General features: G+C 42.2%; 2 protein-coding genes across 7 annotated transcripts in view; both read left to right on the top strand.

Moving 5' to 3' along the window:
- ABCC8 (ATP binding cassette subfamily C member 8) overlaps positions 1 to 11,034 on the top strand; it is an 83,068-nt gene extending 72,034 nt beyond the window's left edge. For 3 of the 5 annotated variants that reach the window (XM_055722282.1, XM_055722281.1, XM_055722284.1), the window contains 8 exons: positions 76 to 196; positions 357 to 487; positions 1,039 to 1,117; positions 2,021 to 2,129; positions 3,705 to 3,808; positions 4,573 to 4,706; positions 6,055 to 6,117; positions 10,424 to 11,034. In XM_055722282.1, the coding sequence (XP_055578257.1) occupies positions 76 to 196; positions 357 to 487; positions 1,039 to 1,117; positions 2,021 to 2,129; positions 3,705 to 3,808; positions 4,573 to 4,706; positions 6,055 to 6,117; positions 10,424 to 10,561 (879 nt within the window). In that variant the 3' untranslated portion in view covers positions 10,562 to 11,034. Of the gene's footprint in view, positions 1 to 75; positions 197 to 356; positions 488 to 1,038; positions 1,118 to 2,020; positions 2,130 to 3,704; positions 3,809 to 4,572; positions 4,707 to 6,054; positions 6,118 to 10,423 lie in introns of those variants that run through there. The other 2 variants (XM_055722283.1, XR_008734155.1) reach the window with 2 other exon arrangements.
- Positions 11,035 to 16,322: 5,288 nt separating this feature from the next.
- On the top strand, positions 16,323 to 18,310 carry KCNJ11 (potassium inwardly rectifying channel subfamily J member 11). Of its 2 annotated transcripts, XM_055722970.1 has the most exons (2): positions 16,323 to 16,509; positions 16,681 to 18,310. In XM_055722970.1, the coding sequence occupies exons 1-2, from the start codon at positions 16,433 to 16,435 to the stop codon at positions 17,633 to 17,635; spliced, it is 1,032 nt and encodes a 343-aa protein (XP_055578945.1). In that variant the 5' UTR covers positions 16,323 to 16,432; the 3' UTR covers positions 17,636 to 18,310. The 2 variants fall into 2 exon arrangements, with proteins under 2 accessions (XP_055578945.1, XP_027666322.2); XM_027810521.2 differs by having other exon boundaries at positions 16,327 to 18,310.
- The last annotated feature ends 2,671 nt before the right edge of the window (positions 18,311 to 20,981 follow it).

Below are 20,981 nucleotides of genomic sequence, written 5' to 3'. Positions count from 1 at the left end.
TATAAACTGCATGCTGGTCAAATGATGCAAACTACTAAAAATCTGGAATTTAGTAGTGTATTTGCTTTACATCAGGTGTCTAACTATCTGAATTGGATGGTTCGTAACCTGGCTGACATGGAGATCCAGCTGGGTGCAGTGAAAAGAATCAATGGCCTTCTCAAAACAGAAGCTGAAAATTACGAAGGGCTCCTTTGTAAGTGCAGTTTTGTGCAGCATGCAGAAAGAGCTTGCTGAAATTTTAATGATTTTGCAGTGTATTACCATGAAAAACATAGTAAATCACTTAATGAACTGATTAATTTATTATGAGAGGGTTGGTTGATTGGGTTTTTTCCCCTGTGCTCCTGGTACAGCTTCCTCGCAGATTCCCCAGAACTGGCCAGACAGAGGGGAGATCCAAATCCAGAACCTCAGTGTCCGATACGACAGCAACTTAAAGCCAGTGCTAAAGCATGTCAATGCCCACATCTCTCCAGGACAGAAGGTAAAGAACTGCAGTGGTTCTGAGGAGCATTTTAGACTAGCACATCATAGAAATCAGAGTTAAAAAAACATACCACAGTATGTTTTGATGACTGAATTACCAAAGTCTTTCTCTAAAAGAATGTAGCGCACTGGGCAGGAGTCTGGGGCTTTCTTATTTTGGTGTCTTTAGGCATACTTTAAAGAGTGACAAGTTAGAACTACATATGACTTTTCAGTATCCCAGCGCCTGTTGTCAGCACACAGTGCCATAAGAAGCGATTGTGTTAGATCTACTTTCCATCATTCCTATGTGGCTCTCTTGCCTTTATTCCCATTGCTGCCACTCTCCTGTTGTTCTTGTATGTAGGACTGGCCTTGATTTATTCCTAAATGCTCAGACCCCTGAAGACAAAGAGTGAACTCAGGGATTTTGTTATGGCCAGTTCAGTTTGGCTGATCCATGAGGGTCACGGGGATCAGAACAGCTTCTCCATCCACTCATCTTAAACGTCAAATACAGACATTATCCATGTCCGCTCATGTGGCGTTCATCTGTGTTCTGTGTCACAGATTGGGATCTGCGGCCGAACAGGCAGTGGAAAATCCTCCTTCTCTCTGGCGTTTTTCAGAATGGTTGACACTTTTGAGGGTAAGATGACACTTCTGCATATTGGTCAAGCTCAGCTCCTGAAGGTGCTTTGCTAGTCCTTTCCTTAGCCACAGCTTTGAATTGTGATTATTTATTTTAATCTGCAGGACACACTCTCTGGCCTTGTATTGTACTTTAAATACAGTATCATCTGTTACCTAACAGCTGTGCCATTCATAAGCTGGATCAATAAAAGTTCTGCTTGACAGAAGCAAAAGTCCAAGAGTGCCAGAGGACAGCCTTTTGTGCTGTTAAATCACAGCTGTAGGAGCAAAGCATAAAAGGGGGCGGGGTTCAAGTACAGTGAAGTACATGCGCAGATAGGGCCCACTGGGCCCAGAAAACTCAGCAGCTGAGGACTGCAGCTTGCCCTGCTGCCCTGGAATTTCCTGCCATATTTCCTGCTATGTGCACCATATCTATGTGCCTGATGGAGTGTTTTCCTGTGCAACTTAAAAATAGTTCAGCCTCAGTTTCCCAGCCACATCACCCACAGGGCCCGTATGCAGAGCCAGGTGGTTGTACTTGGAGATAAAATTTCAAAAGTGCTCAATAGTAATTTGGCATTCTGAAATGCTTAACCGTTAACTAGTCACTGGTTGAAGTGACGTCTTACCTTGTTGTTCAGTAGATGTTTATAATGGTCAAGCAGATAAGTAGTGTGTCTAATCATTCATAAAATATTACAGGTATACTTTTTATTCTTCCCAGCTGAGGCTTAGTCCCAAGACAGTTGTGCTTGCTGCTTGACCACAGCTTGTTTCTTTAGTGAATAAAGGGATATGCAATTCAAGGCCTGTTCCTGCTGTACTGTATTGCAAGCTGAAAGTGAGCCGTGTCTTTGTGAGCAGCTGCATGGCGTGATAAATGGTCTAGCAGACTATCCATTTTCTTTTTGAATAGGAAGGATTATCATTGATGGTATAGATATCGCTAAGCTCCCCTTACAGACGTTGAGATCGAGGCTGTCGATCATTCTCCAAGATCCTATTTTGTTCAGTGGAACAATCCGGTAAGCGTTAAGCACCAGCAATAAAAACTTACAATGACTTATATGTTACTATATATTAAAATTATATCATGTCATGAGTTTTACAGAATTGCTGATAGCAAGCTGTTCAGTTCTGGTCACCTTAGTTGGAGTAGGGAGAGGATCGTTGCTTTCTGTCTGTGCCTTTTAGCCACCCTGCCAGACTGCACGTTCCCAGTGCCTGAGCCTGGACAGCATGCTGTCGACAGAAGGCATCCCATGCCTGGGAAGTAGGGAAAGTCACTGTTCCTCCGGGATTGAGCAATCATTTCAGCTCACTGATCAAATACCCATAACCAGCCAGCACTTCTTGAAACCTTCGCCTTCTTTCTCCTACATCGGTTTTCATGTGTCTGCCTTAAAATATGAGATGGAAAAAATGCAGCCTAAAAAATTAATGTAGGAAAAAAGCAGTAAAACAATATGAGAAGTACTGGAGGAAGTCTTGGGTATTTTATCATGGAGCCTCTATCAGTGTTGCCTTTCTAGTGTTTGAGCTGTTCTTTCATCTGTGAGACCAAACACCTTGTTTCTCTCTTTTTTCACTTCCCCCGCTCCCCCACTTCCTTCTCCTCTGAGAGGATGACACAGTAGAAACAGTGGCAAAAATATCCACAGTTTCCAACAAATGTCCTTCCCTATGTCTGTGGCATTTCCCTTAGAGAGGAACAGTACAATCCTCAGTGCACAGTTACATCACCTATTGTTACAGTTTCTGCATAAAAGTCATTAGAGTTCACTGAAAATGATACAGGCTTCTCTGGTTTGCTGACTCCGTGCTAATACGGATCTCAGGATTATCTCCTGAACTTGCCTGAATAGAGCATGATTCATTCATGTCAAAAGTTGAGGTGACTGTATACCTTTGTTCTATTAATTCATCTATTAAAAAATTTATTTAAGGCAGCGTCGATCTGCACAGCACATACAGTAGGAGTAAAACATAAAAAGTGTTACATACTGCTGAATCTTTTATTTCTCATTATCATTATATAAATAGGAGAGTCACATTTGTTGCTGTCATTTCTGGGCCACAGCAAGCTAAATTAACATTCATCTGTTCATAAATTCAAGATTTGTTCAGTTGTAGTGAAGATTTGAGTTTCATAATTCAATACGAATCTTGATTGTTCTGTTTAGCGTTTCTATAGCCGTAAAGAACAAAGAGACGCTGGATTTAAAAGGATGGTAGAATTTTGGTCTTTCTTAAAAAAATAATGTTAAACTGATCATATTTACTACTTTTATTCAGAGCTTTTTCTAATAAAGCATGAGAATTTCTTTAATTTATTCAGGATAGAATAAATTCTAAAAGCACAAAGATACGTGCAAAACAGGAAGCTTTTTCAGTACTGCTCAACTGAAAGAGTCAAATTTTGTTATTAATCACACTGGTGTAAATGTTGACCAAGCCTGCAAAATTCAGTGGATTTATACCAACGATAGATCTTTAGCATATGATTCTGATTATTTGCAGCTTTGTTTCTAAACATTATAAACTTCTGCCATGTATTTATTTTATTTTGACTGATATTCTTGAATTACGTGTAACTGTAGGTTTAACTTGGACCCTGAGAAGAAGTGCACTGACAGCATGCTGTGGGAGGCACTGGAAATAGCACAGCTCAAGCATGTGGTGAAAGCGCTACCTGGGGGTCTAGGTAATAAGACTTCCTTTTTGAGAAGAATTGCTTCCAGTGTTCACAACATTCCTGTTTCACATTTACTGCTTATTAAAAAAGTAGTTGCTGAAGAAAAAACTTTTTTGGTTTATGACAAAAGGTACTTGCCAGCAGGCAAAAGTCCTGTATCCATCTAACTGCCTTACCTACCAGCTGCACCTGTGGGGCAGAATCCTGTTTTACTCAAATCAATGGTAAAATTATTATTTTATTTCAGTATGTCATTGTTATGAAACATTGAGGTTTACAGGTCTTGTGAATTCAAAGAAGGTGCCAAGAAGTCAGGTGTTAGTAGAATATGTTCTTTGGTATTTTCCAATAGTCATGTCCAGGGAGGAAGATTTCAAAAGCTTGAAGGTGTGATTCATTTGGCCATGCAATGAAACAAACAAAACTAAAAAAAAACTTGAAAATTGAAAGTTATACAGCCTTAGGGTACAGAAATTACAGATGCTACTTTGACAGGGGGATGCAGTGTCATAGATCGCAAGTGTTCCAGATAAACTCGCTTTAAACACACCTAGTTACTTTGATGTCTAATAGATATAAAGAATATAGTGAGGCAGAAGTACTGGTCCTATAATTGGGTCACCAGCAGCTGTAGACCTAGGAAATGTTACTTTGAAAGCCCTTATGCTGGAAGTGAGACATTATTTTCCAAGCATGTGCTCTGCTCTGATCAGACCCTCTCATACACACGCATGCACACCATATAAACAGTGGTTTTGCTATATCGTTTCCAGATGCTATAGTCACAGAAGGGGGTGAAAACTTCAGCCAGGGCCAAAGACAGCTGTTCTGCCTAGCAAGGGCTTTTGTGCGGAAGACGAGCATCTTCATTATGGATGAAGCCACAGCATCTATTGACATGGCAACAGTGAGTTTGGAGTGTTGCTGACTTCCTGTTTTCCTTGGTGGGGAGGGAACTGCTAATAGGCAAAGAAAAAGGTGGAAAGCAATTCTCTCTAACCTGTAATACGCTTACATCGCATTTAGTGCAGACATGTTTACAAGTCCAGGTAGTTGTGAGTTATTGCTAACTAGAGAGCTTTCAATTCATTTTACTAGGGGGTTAATAGTTATTCCAGCATTGTTTGCATTAGGAAAATGAAGCACGTTATTTTCATTGGCAGTTTTATTTCCTAAAGTAAGCAAAGCTTTGGAAGGTCAGCTGAGATGGTCAGTGAAGGGTAAACTGGCAAGCAGAATAATGTCCCCAGTATGGTGGACAGGACAGGTCAGAAAGTTAGAAGGCTTGAAATTAGAGTCAAGGAAATAAACAAAGAGACAGAGAAGACATACTGGATTACTGCATTAATTGTCTGAAATTGCTAGACACATGTTAAACCACACAATATTAGTGCACTGACTAGATTTTTGCCAAATAACAGTACATTCTTAGGATTTTTTTTTCTTCTGTTATGAGAAATGTTTCAGTCTTTTTCTTTCGATGAGTAAAGAATATCATTGGAAGGGTTTATTGTAACAGCTACAATTTTTACTTGTATGAAATGTTACTGTGTTGGGTGTCAGTAAGGTTATGAATTATACTGTACGCAGCCCAGTTAAAATTCTTAATTTTGATTCATTGAGGATATACTTCCTCTCTTGAGATACCTAAAGAACAGGTAATAGCAAATAAAAATATCTGTGCTAGTGACATTTCTAGGCAGTTTGGTACACAACATCATGTTTCCTAAATATCAAAGGATAGTACTTGTTGAGTGAGAACTATGTATGTTAAGACCATCTTAAATGTTATCTCCACTGTTAAATATGCCAGGTACAGCATACTCCCTTGCTTATCCCTGACACCCCTTGGTGTTAGAAGTCCCTAGTCTGCTGGGACATTCCTGGGCTTGCAGCAGGGTGAAAAACACCTCACAGAGGCACCTTTGTGCAGGCAGCCTGGCAGCACCCTGAATTCACTTTTGATTTCCTCACTGTAGGACTGAGGTCAGGATAGTAGGGGTCTGGGGACCAGAGCACAACTGTCATGTGTGCTGAATGCCAGAGGCAGCGGGGGTGGCAAGAACAAGCAAGGGCTGTCTAACTGGAGACCAGGCTCTGACTTAGTTTTGGCACAGCGTTAATTCTTCATTTCTGCAATGAAGGATCGGTAAAAGCATGGAATAATTACTGGCTACTTAAGCCTTCCTAGTATCTGTGTGTCTGTCATGTAACTTCTGTTGTTTAAAGAGCAACAAACATTTTTCTTTACATAGGAGAACATACTCCAGAAGGTAGTCATGACTGCATTTGCTGACCGTACTGTGGTTACAATAGCAGTAAGTACAGTTTCTGCTACCTTTCTAATGTAAACAAGAATCAGAAATGTCACATTAGTTAATTCTTGTAAATGTTGATAAATGTGTTAATTTGGCCATTAGTCTTTTCTTTTAAAGCAGTGTTTAAGTGTAAGCTTTCGTTTCCATTTTAAATTACTTTCTTATTTATAGAATCATAGAATCATTTAGGTTGGAAAAGACCTTTGAGATCATCAAGTCCAACTGTCAACCCAGGGCTGCCAAGTCCATCCCTAAACCATGTCACTCAGCCCCGCATCTACACATTTTCTAAACACCTCCAGGGATGGTGATTCCTCCCCCTTCCTGAGCAGCCTGTTCCAGTGCTTGATCACCCTTTCAGTGAAAAAACTGTTCCTAACACCCGACCTAAACCTCCCTTGGCACAACTTGAAGCTGTTTCCTCTTGTTCTGTTCCTGGTTATCAGGGAGGAGACACCAACCCTCACCTGCCTGCAGCCTCCTTTCAGGTAGTTGTAGAGAGTAAGAAGATCCTCCCTGAGCCTCCTCCTCTCCAGACTCAACACCCCCAGTTCCCTCAGCCGCTCCTCATGAGACTTGTGCTCCTGCCCCTTCCCCAGCTCCGTTGCCCGTCTCTGGACACGCTCCAGCACCTCTATGTCCCTCTTGTAGTGAGGGGCCCAAAACTGAACACAGGTTTCGAGGTGCGGCCTCACCAGTGCCACGTATGGGGAGACGATCACTGCCCTTGTCCTGCTGGCCACATTGTTTTGGAGAGAAGCCAGGATGCCCTTGGCCACCATGGCCACCTGGGCACACTGCTGGCTTATGGTCAGCCAGCCATCAGCCAGCACTTCCCAGCCGCTCTGCCCCAAGCCTGGAGCGCTGTGTGGGGTTGCTGTGACCCAGGAGCAGGACCCGGCACTTCTCCTGGTTGAACCCCATACTATTGGCCTTGGCCCATCGGCCCAGCCTGCCCAGACCCCCCTGCAGAGCCTGCCTGCCTCCAGCAAGTGTCATCTGCAAAGGTACCGAGGGAGCACTCGATCCCCTCGCCCAGATCATCGATAAAGGCATTAAGCAGGACCGGCCCCAGCACCGAGCCCTGGGGACGCCGCTTGTGCCCAGTGCCAGCGGGGTGTAACTCCATTCCCCGCCGCGCTCTGGGCTCGGTGTCCAGCCAGCTTCCAGCCCAGCGCAGAGCACACCCCTCCCAGCCGTGGGCAGCCGCTTTCTCCAGGAGATGCTGTGGGAGACGGTGCCGAAGGCTTTACTAAGGTCCAGACAGGCAACATCCACAGCCTTTCCCTCGTCCACTGGGCAGGTCACCTTGGCATAGAAGGAGATCAGGTTCCTCAAGGAGGGAACTGCCTTTCCTAAACCTGTGCTGGCTGGGCCTGACCCCCCGGCTGTCCCGCACGTGCCACATGATGGCGCTTAGGATATTTAAATACATAATAACAGCTGCTTTAATGTGTTACATGATGCTAGATCCGATTGCCTGTAAAGGCATGCAGTCTTAAGTACACAGTCTGTTTTCTGTTACCCATTTTAGGGTAATTTAAAATATAATATGACTTTGACTACTGTGAAATCTAAGAATGTTTCATCAAGCTACAATAATAATTTAACTAAGGACAAGTAAAATTATGTGGTAGTTCTGCCACTGGATAAAGCAGTTATGTTTCAGAATTTAAATAAATTAGAATCTTACCAACTTTTAAAAATAAACATTCCATCCCTGCTGACAGTGATTTAATTTAAGTTTGCATATCCTTGAAGTGATTATACAAAGATTTGAGTTTCTCTTAAAAAATTGTTTATGAAAGAGATTTGACCTGAATCAAAGCAGTTGGCTTAACAGATGTGTCAGAAGCAATACAGATCTTTTAGTTCTCTGTTTTCTAGAAATACACATATTTCAGGAAGGTGAAGTAAAGTCATTAAGCTTCTTAACATTTAAAAATTAAATACAAGTCAAGAAACCTATGCTCAGGAATGTTACAGTATGTTTTTATTTTTACCTAGCATATGTGTAATAGAAAACCTGATTTATCTCAAGGTATCCGTTCATTGTGTCATTATTAAAAAGGCAAAGGAATCATAAGCCTGAAATTTCCTGCTTTCTCTGCCTGAAAATTCTTGAGTTGCACTGCATTTTGCATTTATGTATCTTTTTCAGTTTGTTTGGGGATAGGCTGAGAAAGTTTTATTAATCTTTCACTCTCTTAGTGAGTTTTAAACTGCACAGTTCAAGCAAACAGCATTTTGGAAGAAATTTACTGTGAATGTTTTTACTTCCAAATGTAAATGTGGTTTACAGCAGGTGGGTTTGTATTCAAAACATTCTCTAGTAAAAATATAACAAGTTTTTTGGGGGTGGGGTAGGTGATGGCTTTCGCTTTTTCTTTGTGTTTTTTGTTGGGTTTTCAGTGGGTTTTTTGATTGGTTTTTTTTTTTCCCCCAGAGAAGGCCGTATATTCCCAATTTGCATTAGGAAGAATAGGAGGAGTCTAGTATTTGGTCTGTATTATCATCTACGTTACTTTACCAGTGATTGTGTTATACTGAAAGAGGTCAGACAACCAGGGCAGGGAGTACAACTGGAATGTGGTATTTTAGTCCTCTCCCCCTGCCTGTGGATTGGATAAATGTCACAGGAGGACTGTGGCAGAGATGAGATTTGTAGATACCATCAGTGATTATTTAATGGAACATCTGGCTAGGAAGCCACAGAAAGAAATACAAGAGTTGTTGTGGTACTGAGGGGGCCCAAGATCTGGTTAGGAACTTTACGGGTGAAGAGCAACTGTGTAACAGGGGCCATAGTATTTTAAGATTAAATATCCCTGCAGGAGTAACGCAGACCCCAAAAATCCAATGGAGTTACACTCAACTTTAAAGAGTAGAATTCTGGAAAGAATTCTGGAAAAATCAAGGAGGCTTGCTAAAAACAAACCTCAAAAATATACGCAGGGTAGGGGGATGGGGGTAACCTAGCTAAAAAGAAGCAGAGAAAAAAATTGAATCTGCCAGGAGTCGTGGAAATTACTGGAGGATTTTATTCAAAGATCCTGGAGCCAATGCGTGCTATTTATTAGGAAAGGCTTGAGTAAGGATAGAAACTGGTATGGCTAAACAAATAAAGATCATTAGAAACAAGAAGGCATTCTTGTAAAAGATGAACTCATAAAGAAAACAGAAATTATCATAAACTCTGGCATGTTTATATGAAAATGCAATAAGGCAGGCCAAAAAAAAAAACCCTATGAGAGTAGCTTCTGGGAGCTATCAAAACTAATAATGAATTCATGAATCCCTGAAACACACCGCAGCAAGAAGTCTGTCAATTTATAGGGGTATTTGATGGTGGATATATGAAAGGAATGCTCAGGAAAGATAATGGTATTGCAGAAAGCTAAATTAATTATTTTTATTATCCACTGTGAATAGAACTATGGAGGTTTCTTCCTAATAATATAAATTAATCAAATGTTAGGGGTCACTAGAAAAAGGGTAGAGAACAAAAAGAGACAACATCATACCTTGAATATTGTGTATAGTTCCAGTCCGCTCATCCCCAGAACGACATGTTGTAACTGAAAAGTGTTGGGAAGCACAAAGATGATCGAAGGAGTGGAACTGCTCCTTAAGGGGAGCAGCTGAGTAGGCTCGGCCTCTTCTGCCTGGAAGAAGGACAACATAAGGATATGTGAGACTGGTCTGCAAAATCATGAGGCAAGGGGCATCAGATGAAGTTCCGAGTGGTGAGGCCCAGAGCATACAAAAGTGTGCACTTGTTCATGCAGTGGGGCGCAAGCCTTGAAAAATCTTTTCCAAAGAATGTAGATGAAAAACATTTATGAAAGCTCAAGAGAAGATGTGGGCAAGGTCTTAGAAAAGAGATCCATTCAGTTTTACAAACAGACAAACCACACCAATCTCAGGAACCCCCGTGATCTAGATGTAGTCCAGGACTGGGAGGGTGCCTGCATGCAGTACCACAATTCCTTCCCTGTTCTCACTTCCGGGCTACCTTCCTGTGGCAACACTCGGTGGCAGGACTCCGAGCTAGGGACATTGTAGTCTGAACTTACATGACTCCTCATACTGAAGTACCTCAAGTACCTATGTGCAATTTATGATACTTGAGTATCCACATGGCTCTTGGTCTGTATGTTTATCTACAGTATTTGCACAGTAAATTAGGATGAAAGTAGGATAAGTAAACCTAATCAAACTTGAACTTGATAATTTCTGCAACTCTTGTCTTATCCTGGAATGCATTTGGTAGATATGCTGAACTAGCATTTTGTTTCTTTTTCAGCATCGTGTGCATACCATCCTCAATGCAGACTTGGTTATTGTCATGAAGAGAGGGGTTATTTTGGAATATGACAAGCCTGAGGTTCTGCTAGAACAAGAAGACAGTGTCTTTGCTTCTTTTGTACAAGCAGATAAATAACAAAAATAAATGAAGCATTTTAAAGTATAATTGTATTATTTTCTAAAAATGTAAAATACCTGTAAATAAATATTTCATAATAAATTGAGGTTTTCCTTTTTTAATAAAATGAGCGATTTTTCTCCATCTGAAGCATTAACAAATTATCTGTGTATTTTCCTTTTATGTATACTACTACTCTTTTTATTTGCTACCAAAGAATCATGAAATATAGCTGAAAAAATGATATGGGTGAAATATGAGAGGGTACACATCAAACATAGCCGGCATGGAGTTTTTATGTAACTCTTAAACCTCTCCTGTCATTCTGTTAACATGTTATTTTTATGTCATAGTTCTGCTGTAGATAGTGCTCATGGCTGACTAAATACAGAAGGAAAAATTGTATACCAAAGGGATTTCTCAAAAGCTTGTATCTCTTATTCATATGACTCTGTAAAGCTTTAATATCTAAATATAAAATCTATAAAGCATTTTTTATATTGTCCTTTATTGATAGTTCCTGTGTCTCTTGTTCTCTCCTTTAATACCTTTTAGAAACGAATCACGTTCCTTTAGTTTTCCTTAGGCTGCCTCACCTCTACCCCCATTGAATACTATTATACTGATTCCAAACAGGATTGAGCTAGACTCCCTCCCAAACTGTGAGGAAGCTACGAGTAGGCAGGCTGCGATAACATAGCAGTGTTTAATGCACGCTTTTTCCAGACCAGTACAGATGTACCAATTCATCTGGACATTATCCCTCCAAGTCTAGTAAAAAAAGAGCATTAAACCTTTCACTGTAGTTCAGAGCCATGACAGCTTGACTCATTGTCTCCTAGTTTTAGGTATTTCACCCGCTGTCACACTGTTTCTAGATTCACTGTGATCCTTACCAATAGATGATATATGCTTAATTTGTAACCACTGAAATTATCCTAATATGGCTAGGTATCACCTTACCCCCGCCCTATTGATTCATTGTGACAATCCTTTCAGGATTTATTAGTTGCTAAGGGGTTAGAATGTCAAAAAATGGAAGGCTACACAAATTTTTCACTGTTAATCTTTTTATAGCAACATTGGCTTTACATCCATTTATGTACTCTTCCCCTTTTTGAAGAATTTCTAGCACTTAGTAAAATTGCTTTGTCTTTCTTTTTTCTGTCTTTAGTCTGTTCAATTAATTTGGAATCTGTTTTTTTAAAAGCTTTATTTTCTAGAAAAAGACACCTCTGTATTCTCATGGGATACATGATATTTTTAATGCATTACTTCTAGCATTGCAGCAGAAAGCAAGAACTTCTGTTGCAGTTTTAGTAGTGTTAACAGTTCCACAGTGGAGTATTTGCAGCATCTGCCTGCTATTATTTGTGCAATATCTAAGGGCATTAAACTGAGGCCACAGAACATACAGCTGCATAAAATTGGGGAGGTGGAATGCAGTTATGCAGACGAGTGCATGAGCTCTGTCATTGCCTGCTACAGATGAAGAATGAAAATGGGCAGTTGGGAGAGATTTCCTTCCCCAGTGAATCACTGGGCAGCAGCAAAGAAAACAGCTGCAGAACTACTGGTGTGCTTTCACCCTAGGGTACCGGGCATCCATCAGGGCTAAGAGAGAAGAAATGGGAGATGGCTGATTGTCCTTCCAGGGCACCAGGAAGGCAGAGTGAGGGCACAGCAGGTTTCCGCTACAGCTACTGTGCCTGCTGCCTCCTAGCTGCCCAGCACTGGTCTGAGGCAGGACCTCATCCTGTAAAGGCTTAGGAGAACATTGCTCTGCAGGACATCTCAAACTCACGCTGCAGAGAGAGATCCTCAGAAGCTTTGCAAGTGTCTGTGGAGGTCCTATATCCTAATGGCAAGAGGAGAGATACAGGGAAGCAAGGTTTCATATAATTTTAATAAAGTGCCTGGGATTTGACACTGCGGTTTGGACCAGCTTCTAATCCATAAGCTTCTGACAACCTTATCTAGAAAGGAATGCAAGGGAGCATATCGCTAAGACTGCATTATATCTTGCAGCATTAAGAAAACACTCAAAACACAAGTGTCATACATTTCAATTGAAAATGGGCCTTCTATTTCACAAAGCAGCATTGCAGGAGCATAGGGTGAGTTGGTTCATATCCAATGATCATGTATCTTTTTGATGGTACCACACTACTGGACAAACGTGTGAACAGGGAGGCCTCTCAGCTGCCACTTTGGACAGAGTAGACTTCACATTGCCTCAGCACATTTTATCTAGTCTTGTTTATATGGGCCCAAGTCCCAGGAGAGTATTTGCCTGCTCCCTAACTCCAAAGCATGAGATTCTCAACAGTGACCAGAAGCAGCATCCAAGAAAATTATCCTGTGGTGGGAGACTCACTGCTATTATCTGAGCTGTTAAACCTGTTGCCTTGAGCTAGGCAGGCTAGAAGTCACTATTGAATCAGGCTCACAAGTGTATTTTGCAGGGCTATGAAGCATTACCAAGCAAAGTGCTGTACTAAAACAGGTACAAGACAGCCCCAGAGCAGCCACGTCCAGACTTTCATTTCTCCTCTGGGATGGGACTTGGCTCAGTCCCAAAGGTGTTAGTAGGATAAGCTGTCCATGAAGACACAAAGTTTGTTTTATTTTGCTTGCTTTCTATAAATACTCCCATTATACAACAACTGCTATAGCATTTATCTCCTTGTCTTAGTGTGACCATTTCATCCTATTCTATTTATTTTTAAGGGAGCACTGTGTCACTGGGAGGCCAGGAAGCACAGCATGCCTGCTACATTAGCCCTCTCTCCAGCTGTGCTCATGCCTTCCCCTGTGGCTTTGCCTAAACAGCTCCCATCTCTTTTCTTTTTTCTACCCACTCATACAGCAAGGGGATTTCTGGGGCTTAATTTGTGTTAGGTTAACACTGTGTAGCCTTTGAAAGACAGACCTGCTTCTAAAGGCAGAGTAACACCATGGTGCCAACTAAATTATAATTTAACAATTATAGTAATATCTGATTTGATAGCCATTAAAATTAGGATAAATTAGGGTGGGGGTGGGGGAATTTTGAAATATAAAACCTATTTTGTGGGTGGAAAAACTTACCCCTCATGATTCAATACTACAGAGTGGGACTGTTGATTCCTGTGAGCCCAATTTGTTCAGCAGCTCTTAACACAAATATGTTGGCTCACACAGAAGATCTGTCACTTTTTTCTTTAAAGTATCTGTCACTTGATCCACAAAGACAGGGCTTCTTTTTACTCTGCTCTAGAAACTCTTCAGCAGAAGCCACTTGCTTTGCTGTCCCATCTCAGCCAGTAAGTGCTCAGAAGTGAAGGGAAACAAGTGGCAAATGACAGTCCCAATAAAGAACAGAAGTGGAAACAAGACAACACCCTTCTATCTCTGTAGAGTTCAGGATTCCTAAAACCAACATGGTGTGTTCATGCAATACCCCTTGCTGTAGCAGGCTCCATGGATCGTTCCTAGCACCAGACTATGAAGCAATTTAACTTTCCCTTCCAAAGACTCCTCTGACACATTTTTTTTTTAGTCTACATTCACGTCGTTACCACCCTCTGGAGGAAAAGGTACTGAATAAGAAAGCAATTAGAAAAGAGTAAAGAAAAATGGCATGAAAGACACGACTGCCTCTTGAATCCTAGATTTGTAGAATCATTTAGGTTGGAAAAGACCTTTAAGGTCATCAGGTCCAACTGTAAACCAAACACTGCAAGGTAGCTATGTCCTTCTCTGCAAAAGAGTGTGAAATGTTACCCTGCGTGGTGTTATAGAGCCCCTTTATGCTCACTGCAAAATGCTGGAAGCACCTATGAGCTGCCATCAGTTGGAGAACTTCATCTTTGACAAGTAAATCTTCAAATTCCTTCATCCATTTGCATTTTTAAAAGTGTTTAGAGAAAAAAAAAGTATGAAAAATGCAGTATTTTAGAAGTTAAATTGTATCTATAAATCATGTACGTAAAGTAAAAGTGTAGGTGTAGATGACATTCACAGGAAGCACGCAAAAAAATGTCTAGCAAAGTGATGCAGAGAAAGGAGAAATATCTTTGACTAAGCTCAGTGGCCTGGCAGCCAGGTGCCACACCTTGTTGTTATTTTAATTTTTCAAAGCAGCAAGAAAGACAGTGGAACAAGAGAAAGCACTGGGAAACTGACCCCTCCAAAAGGAATGGATGCCCAAGGACATGCAACTATTCATACATAAGAAGTAGAAATAGTCTAAAGTAATAGTAATCGGTTAATTACAAGACCTATAATGAATGCCTAGAGAGCTCAGAGCCATTACTTAAAAATACTATTCGGAAATCCATAGGTGGGCCACTGTAAGTAGCTGTAGGTGGAGAAAGTTAATTCCAACACCAACTGGCAGGCTCCCAACCACCAGCTGGGCAACTGCCTTTCCCAGGCAATCAATAACTGCTTAAAGTATGTGTGTCCTGGTTTCAGATGGGATTGAGTTAATTTTCTTCTTAGAGCCAAAGCACTTAGAGCCAAGACTCAAAGGAAAGACCATGGACACATACAATTAGAAAAATATAATCAAAAATCCACTGGCACTAAAGAAAAACCTCTTATCCAGAATATCCTAGGATGCTTTAGCAACTCTGTAATGTTGGTGTCTACATGTGAAATAGAAACAAATACCTAAACCAAAGTAAACACATGAATGGGAATGCTGCATTTAAACAGTGGAGCAGCCACATTGGAGTGTTTTTAAATAATGCATCTTGTCACAAAGACACATCCTTATAGGTACGTATATGTATTTATAAACATGCAGACATCATACTGCCACACACAGGTTCCAGCCTTCTGTCTCCTTTTATTGCCTCTTCTGGTAATTTTGATGTCTGTCTGGAAGTTCATGTCCCTGTGGGTTAACCATTTGTGTCCAGATTGTTCTTTGGCAACTTTTACTCCTATTTGGACAGCAGACATTTTCCTGAGCAGTCACAGCTCATATTGTTTCATGAACTCCTCCTTTTAGAAAAATCCTTCCCTAGTCATGGCAAAATAACTCCAGCAAATTTGCTAAGTGGGACTGAGACCCTTTCATTGCAGGTCTCTGGTTAACCATTATGTGCTTGGATTTGGCCTCTTCAAGGCCATCTCCTATCAATGCCTGCCCTATCTATTGATGAATGCCTTCCTCCTACTTAAAGAGATGTGCAGGTGAATTTCTGGATATTTTTTTAATTATTATTATTAAAGATTTCCTTTTAGAAAATCTCCTTACCATTTTGTTTTCTATTTCACAGAATAATCGCCTAACCTGAAACCACACCATCCTACAAAGTAGGTGCTGCTAATGGAAGGCAGCCAGGTACTGGCAAATATTTACAGAAACCGTGGCCCAAAGCCCGACCTCCCCCTTCCTCAGGGAAAAAAAAAAACATAATGAAAAATAATTTGAAAAAAAACTGAGGTAAAAAGGGTAAAGAAAGGCACTTAGCGCACATCGGAGAGCAAGCTGGGACTCGGCTCCCCCTTCTCTCCTCAGAGGGCTACGCTGAGGAGCGGCGCCCAACGGTTTTTAACCGCCTGCCCTTGCGCCCGTTACCCAACGACCGTGAGGTGGAGGCGCGGGCGGGAAACACCTCAGAGCCCCTCTCCCCCCGCCTCGGGCTGCCTGAGGGGCCGGGGCTGCCTCAGAGACCGCAACATGGAGGCCAGGAGCGACCGAGACCGGCCCCACAAGCCGGGTCCGGCGTATGGGTCCGGTCTCGGTCGCTCCCGGCCTCGGAGACGCCGCCTCCCGGCTACGGCAGGGGCTGCGGCTGCGGCGGCGGCGTGTCCCCCCCCCTTCCCGGCTCCCTCCCTCGGCGGAGCGGCGGCTGCATGGGGCGGCGCTGAGCGGCGGAGCGGCGGCGGGGAGCCATGCTGTCGAGGAAGGGGATCATCCCCGAGGAGTACGTGCTGACCCGGCTGGCGGAGGATGTGCCGGATCATGCCCGGTACCGTGCCCGGGAGCGGCGGGCACGTTTTGTGGGCAAGAACGGTGCCTGTAACGTGGCCCATAAAAACATCCGGGAGCAGGGGCGCTTCCTGCAGGACGTCTTCACCACTCTGGTGGACCTCAAGTGGCCCCACACGCTGCTCATCTTCACCATGTCCTTCCTCTGCAGCTGGCTGCTCTTTGGCATGGTTTGGTGGCTCATCGCCTTCGCCCACGGGGACCTGGACCACAGCACCCGGCTGCAGCGTGAGAATGGCGAGGGGGCGGCGGGGGCCCCAGCTGGCTTCGTGCCCTGCGTGACCAGCATCCACTCCTTCACCTCTGCCTTCCTCTTTTCCATCGAGGTGCAGGTGACCATCGGCTTTGGGGGACGCATGGTGACAGAGGAGTGCCCAGCCGCTATCCTGGTGCTGATTGTGCAGAACATCGTGGGGCTGGTGATCAACGCCATCATGCTGGGCTGCATCTTCATGAAGACCTCACAGGCCCACCGCCGGGCCGAGACCCTCATCTTCAGCAAGCACGCAGTCATCGCCCTGCGGGAGGGCAAGCTCTGCTTCATGCTGCGGGTGGGTGACCTCCGGAAGAGCATGATCATCAGTGCCACCATCCGCATGCAGGTGGTGAAGAAGACCGCCAGCCTGGAGGGGGAGGTGGTGCCCCTCAACCAGATCGACATCCAGATGGAGAACCCCGTGGGGGGCAACAGCATCTTCCTCGTCTCCCCACTCATCATCTACCACGTGATAGACAAGAACAGCCCCCTCTACGACATCTCCCCTCTGAACCTTCACCACCACGAGGACCTGGAGATCATCGTCATCTTGGAAGGGGTGGTGGAGACCACCGGCATCACCACTCAAGCCAGAACCTCCTACCTGGCAGATGAAATCCTCTGGGGCCAAAGGTTTGTGCCCATTGTGGCAGAGGAAGATGGGCAATACTCTGTGGACTACTCTAAATTTGGCAACACAGTGAAAGTGCCCACCCCTTCATGCACTGCTAGGCAGCTTGAGGAGGACAAGAGTATTATGGACACCATGCCATTGTCCCCTAAAGGCACAATAAGGAAGAGGTCTGTCAAGCTAAAGCCCAAGTTTACCATAAGCGATGATCCTTCCTGATGCCTTTGGACTGGGAAACTCTGTTAGGCCTTTGTGTCTGAAAAATCTCATAAACTCAAAACACTGAGGTGGCCTCTTACTTTTTTTTAAATTCAGGTTGGTAGCACAAGGTATGTTCTGGTGTTATTTATTGTGGGATAAATCTAAAGCTAATTATATTTTTTTAAAGGTGTGAGAGATTTCAAGCAGCACTGGGAGTAGAAAAATCACAGTCTGCAGCTTTAAATTTCCATTCAGACTGTCCTGTTTAATTGCATGATCATTTTGCGTTGATTCATCTGCAGGTAATGATATATTTTCTCAAAGAATAAATGTATATTTATCCACAGAGACTGCATTACTTAGGGTCTTGCAGTGTCCTCAAGTCAGTAGTTTTTAACTGTTTTTTTCTAACTTGAACAATCAATATAGCAAAATATTAATAATAAATAAAGTAGGCTGGATTTAAATGATAACAAAAGGGTCAGGTAATGTTACGTATGACACAAGATCAGATCTGAAAGTGTCTATGTATTATACTCTACATCTCAAAGAAATTAACTGCCGGATTTGCTTCATCCATATTGTATGGTATGGAGCCACTCCTGCTACATGCAATATGAAATGGATTTGAATATTTACTTTTGTTTATTTTAAAACTCTTTACACTTCCAAAATAAAACATTCAGGAATGCCTTTTTGGACTGTACATTTCTGATAGTAAGCAATGCTTTGCCTTTAAAAAGAGTAGCAGATAGTATACAACTGATATTAATTATCAATAGGAAAAAATCTGTGTTCTGATTTCTAAAAGAAGAGAAGTAATGTCCCCTCTGCCCCGAGCCACATGGCCATGGGATACTCAGTAAGAAAATTAATCTCTCCTTTAGGCCAGAGTGAATTGTGTTTGATTCAGGGACTATTCATAGAATTAGTTATTTTAAATGAAAGAGCAATGCTGAATGCTGAAATTATATCTGCATGCAATAGGCAAAACCTTTCTCTCCCTTCAAGTCAAAGAAGTTGAGGGTTTTGTGCTTGGGGAAAGAAGGGATGTGTAAGGCCGTGTGGTCACTTCTGGGGTGCTCTGTCACAAAGCATACACCTGCTGAGGAAATTATTCCCTTTCCATTTACACCCCGACCTCCCGACACAGCCGGTGCCTGTCTTGTTTTTTAGCTGAAATCAAGATCCTGTATTTACCGGCAAACATGAAGGAGCCATGCTCACCCCTTCAGTTCCACAGTGGTGATAGGAGCAATTCCCCTTAGCACACTCCTGCAGATCCTCTGTCTGCAGATATCAGTAACAGCAGCAATTTTATTTCGATCCAGGGTTATTAGGAGATAGCAGCAGTATTAACTACAGTGTGCTATTAACAGGGCAAATTGCCACTCAAGTGAAAAAAGGTAATGTCCAAATAAAACTTAAATAAGCATCACAGAAGTGATCCAACACCTGGTTACATAAGCTGTGCAAAAGAGGCACAAAGTTACTTTCAACTTCATTATTCAAAGAGCTTCTAGTATCAAGTTCTTGTGTGTTAGGTAGTTCATGACAGGTACCTAAAATTCATGTTGGCAATAATATGGCAAATTTTTGATGCCTCATCAGTGTAACAATATGACAAACTCATTCAAAAGTGTGACAAAACTTCCGTATCGACTATGGAATATTTTCAGGCATCTATAATAAAATGAAATAATGTTTGGGTGAAACCAAAGGTTGTTTTAAACTGATGAAATAGTAGTTATGTTTTCAATATTTATGTATTTCAGTTTTATGAAGATCTGTATCAGCATTATCAGGCAGCCTGTTAAGAGAATAAACGCCTGTTCAGTTTTCAGATTCCCAATACACCAATACTAGTCTGTGAACAGCTCTGAAAATGTGATATGAGTTTCACAATGAAAAAAAAAACTAGCATTAACAAGTAGCCAGCAAAAAAAATTGGAAAGGCACATTTTACATTTGTAATGATAAAAAAAATCCTATTTTTAAAAATAGGGAATGATTAAATGCCTTTGATGATTAAATTTCTTCTGTAAGACTGAGTCTAATTGTCACATTATTTTCCAGCTTTCCCATTTACTGCCTCTATTCCATCTCCCATCACCCATCAAAGGGGCACTGACAGTAGAGCTATTTGCATTTCCTAGACACCTTTGTTCCTTTGAAAGTTCATTGTTCTTTATCACTTGTCACAATACCACTGCTCTGTTCTTACAGTGTAATAGACAAAATACTAGAATTAGCTTTCCAGTGACTCGAAATCGTTGGCTTCTACATAGTCTCTTTAGTGCCTTATTTCAATGTGTAAAATACACCTTAAGGCTCTCGCACAAAACCTCTTCAGCTCTGGTAGCGTTTTAAAGCTCTTTTCAAGATTTGACCTAAATGTAAAGCAGCTTCAGCAGCACTACCGTGCAACTATTTTCAGGAACTGATGCAAGCTTTTTTTCCCTCAGGGAAATCTGTGCTACAGAGAGGTAGAAAATTCTCTTTGTTCACTGGAGATGGGAGGGGAAAGACAGGAGCTTGCGTATGCTGGGCTGCTTTCAGGACCACTTTTTATGTCACTTCTTTGACAAGAATCTGCCTAATTTTCTGAAGTCTGGCAGTAAATAGGTATCATAATATTATGAGGAAGGCAGGATTTGTACTTTTAACATCACCATAGTGAATCATTTCAATCAAAGTGTTGGTGATTTTGAATCTCAGGGTTCTTGTGATTTTAAATCCTTCTATTCTTTGACCATTTAAAATATTCAGGAACATTTCAGGGGCAGAGCAAGGAAGAAGTGTATTTATTTTGAACTAGATGTGTATTTATTTTGTACTAGGGATATTACTTCTTTTTGAGGATCCTTTCATTTAGTCATTTACAAAGTATTTGGGAACACAAATATCTGAAACTGTTCCTGAAGTTGTACTTCTGCTGACAACCCTCATTCTCTGTGGAAAGGTTCTGGAGAAGGCACCAATGATACCATTTGACGTAGAAAAGTTCTTATTCTTAGCAATGAGCAAACACTAAATTTTCCATAGTTGAAGTCCAAAGCGAGTGGGCTCTTGAACCTTCTCTCTCAGCCTACATCGGCTTTTTGGTAGGTGGTACCGCCTCTGGGATGCTGCCAAACAGCTCAGGGGAGTGTGCTGTGGCTCCCTCCACTGCTACCTCTCCACATGGCCTCTGCACAGAAACCAGTGTGAGGGAAGCTGGAGGCTGGGTGCTAAGGGATTGCCCTGGCTGAAGGGAGGGCACGGACACAAGAAGTGGGGAGCTGTAGGTTTTGTAATGACCTATTACTGAGTTTAGGTTGTGGCAGAACTAACTGTGTCCATGGGAATTGCCTTTCACGTACTT

This window comes from Falco cherrug, chromosome 10 (genome assembly GCF_023634085.1).
Source record: "Falco cherrug isolate bFalChe1 chromosome 10, bFalChe1.pri, whole genome shotgun sequence".
NCBI lineage: Eukaryota > Metazoa > Chordata > Aves > Falconiformes > Falconidae > Falco > Falco cherrug.
Note: the sequence above shows the minus strand (reverse complement) of the source record. Positions and strands in the feature narration are given on the sequence as shown.

What these genes read in the sequence shown, in the direction of transcription:
- KCNJ11 (XM_027810521.2), top strand. Translation starts at nt 16,433, where the DNA reads ATGCTGTCGAGGAAGGGGATCATCCCCGAGGAGTACGTGCTGACCCGG.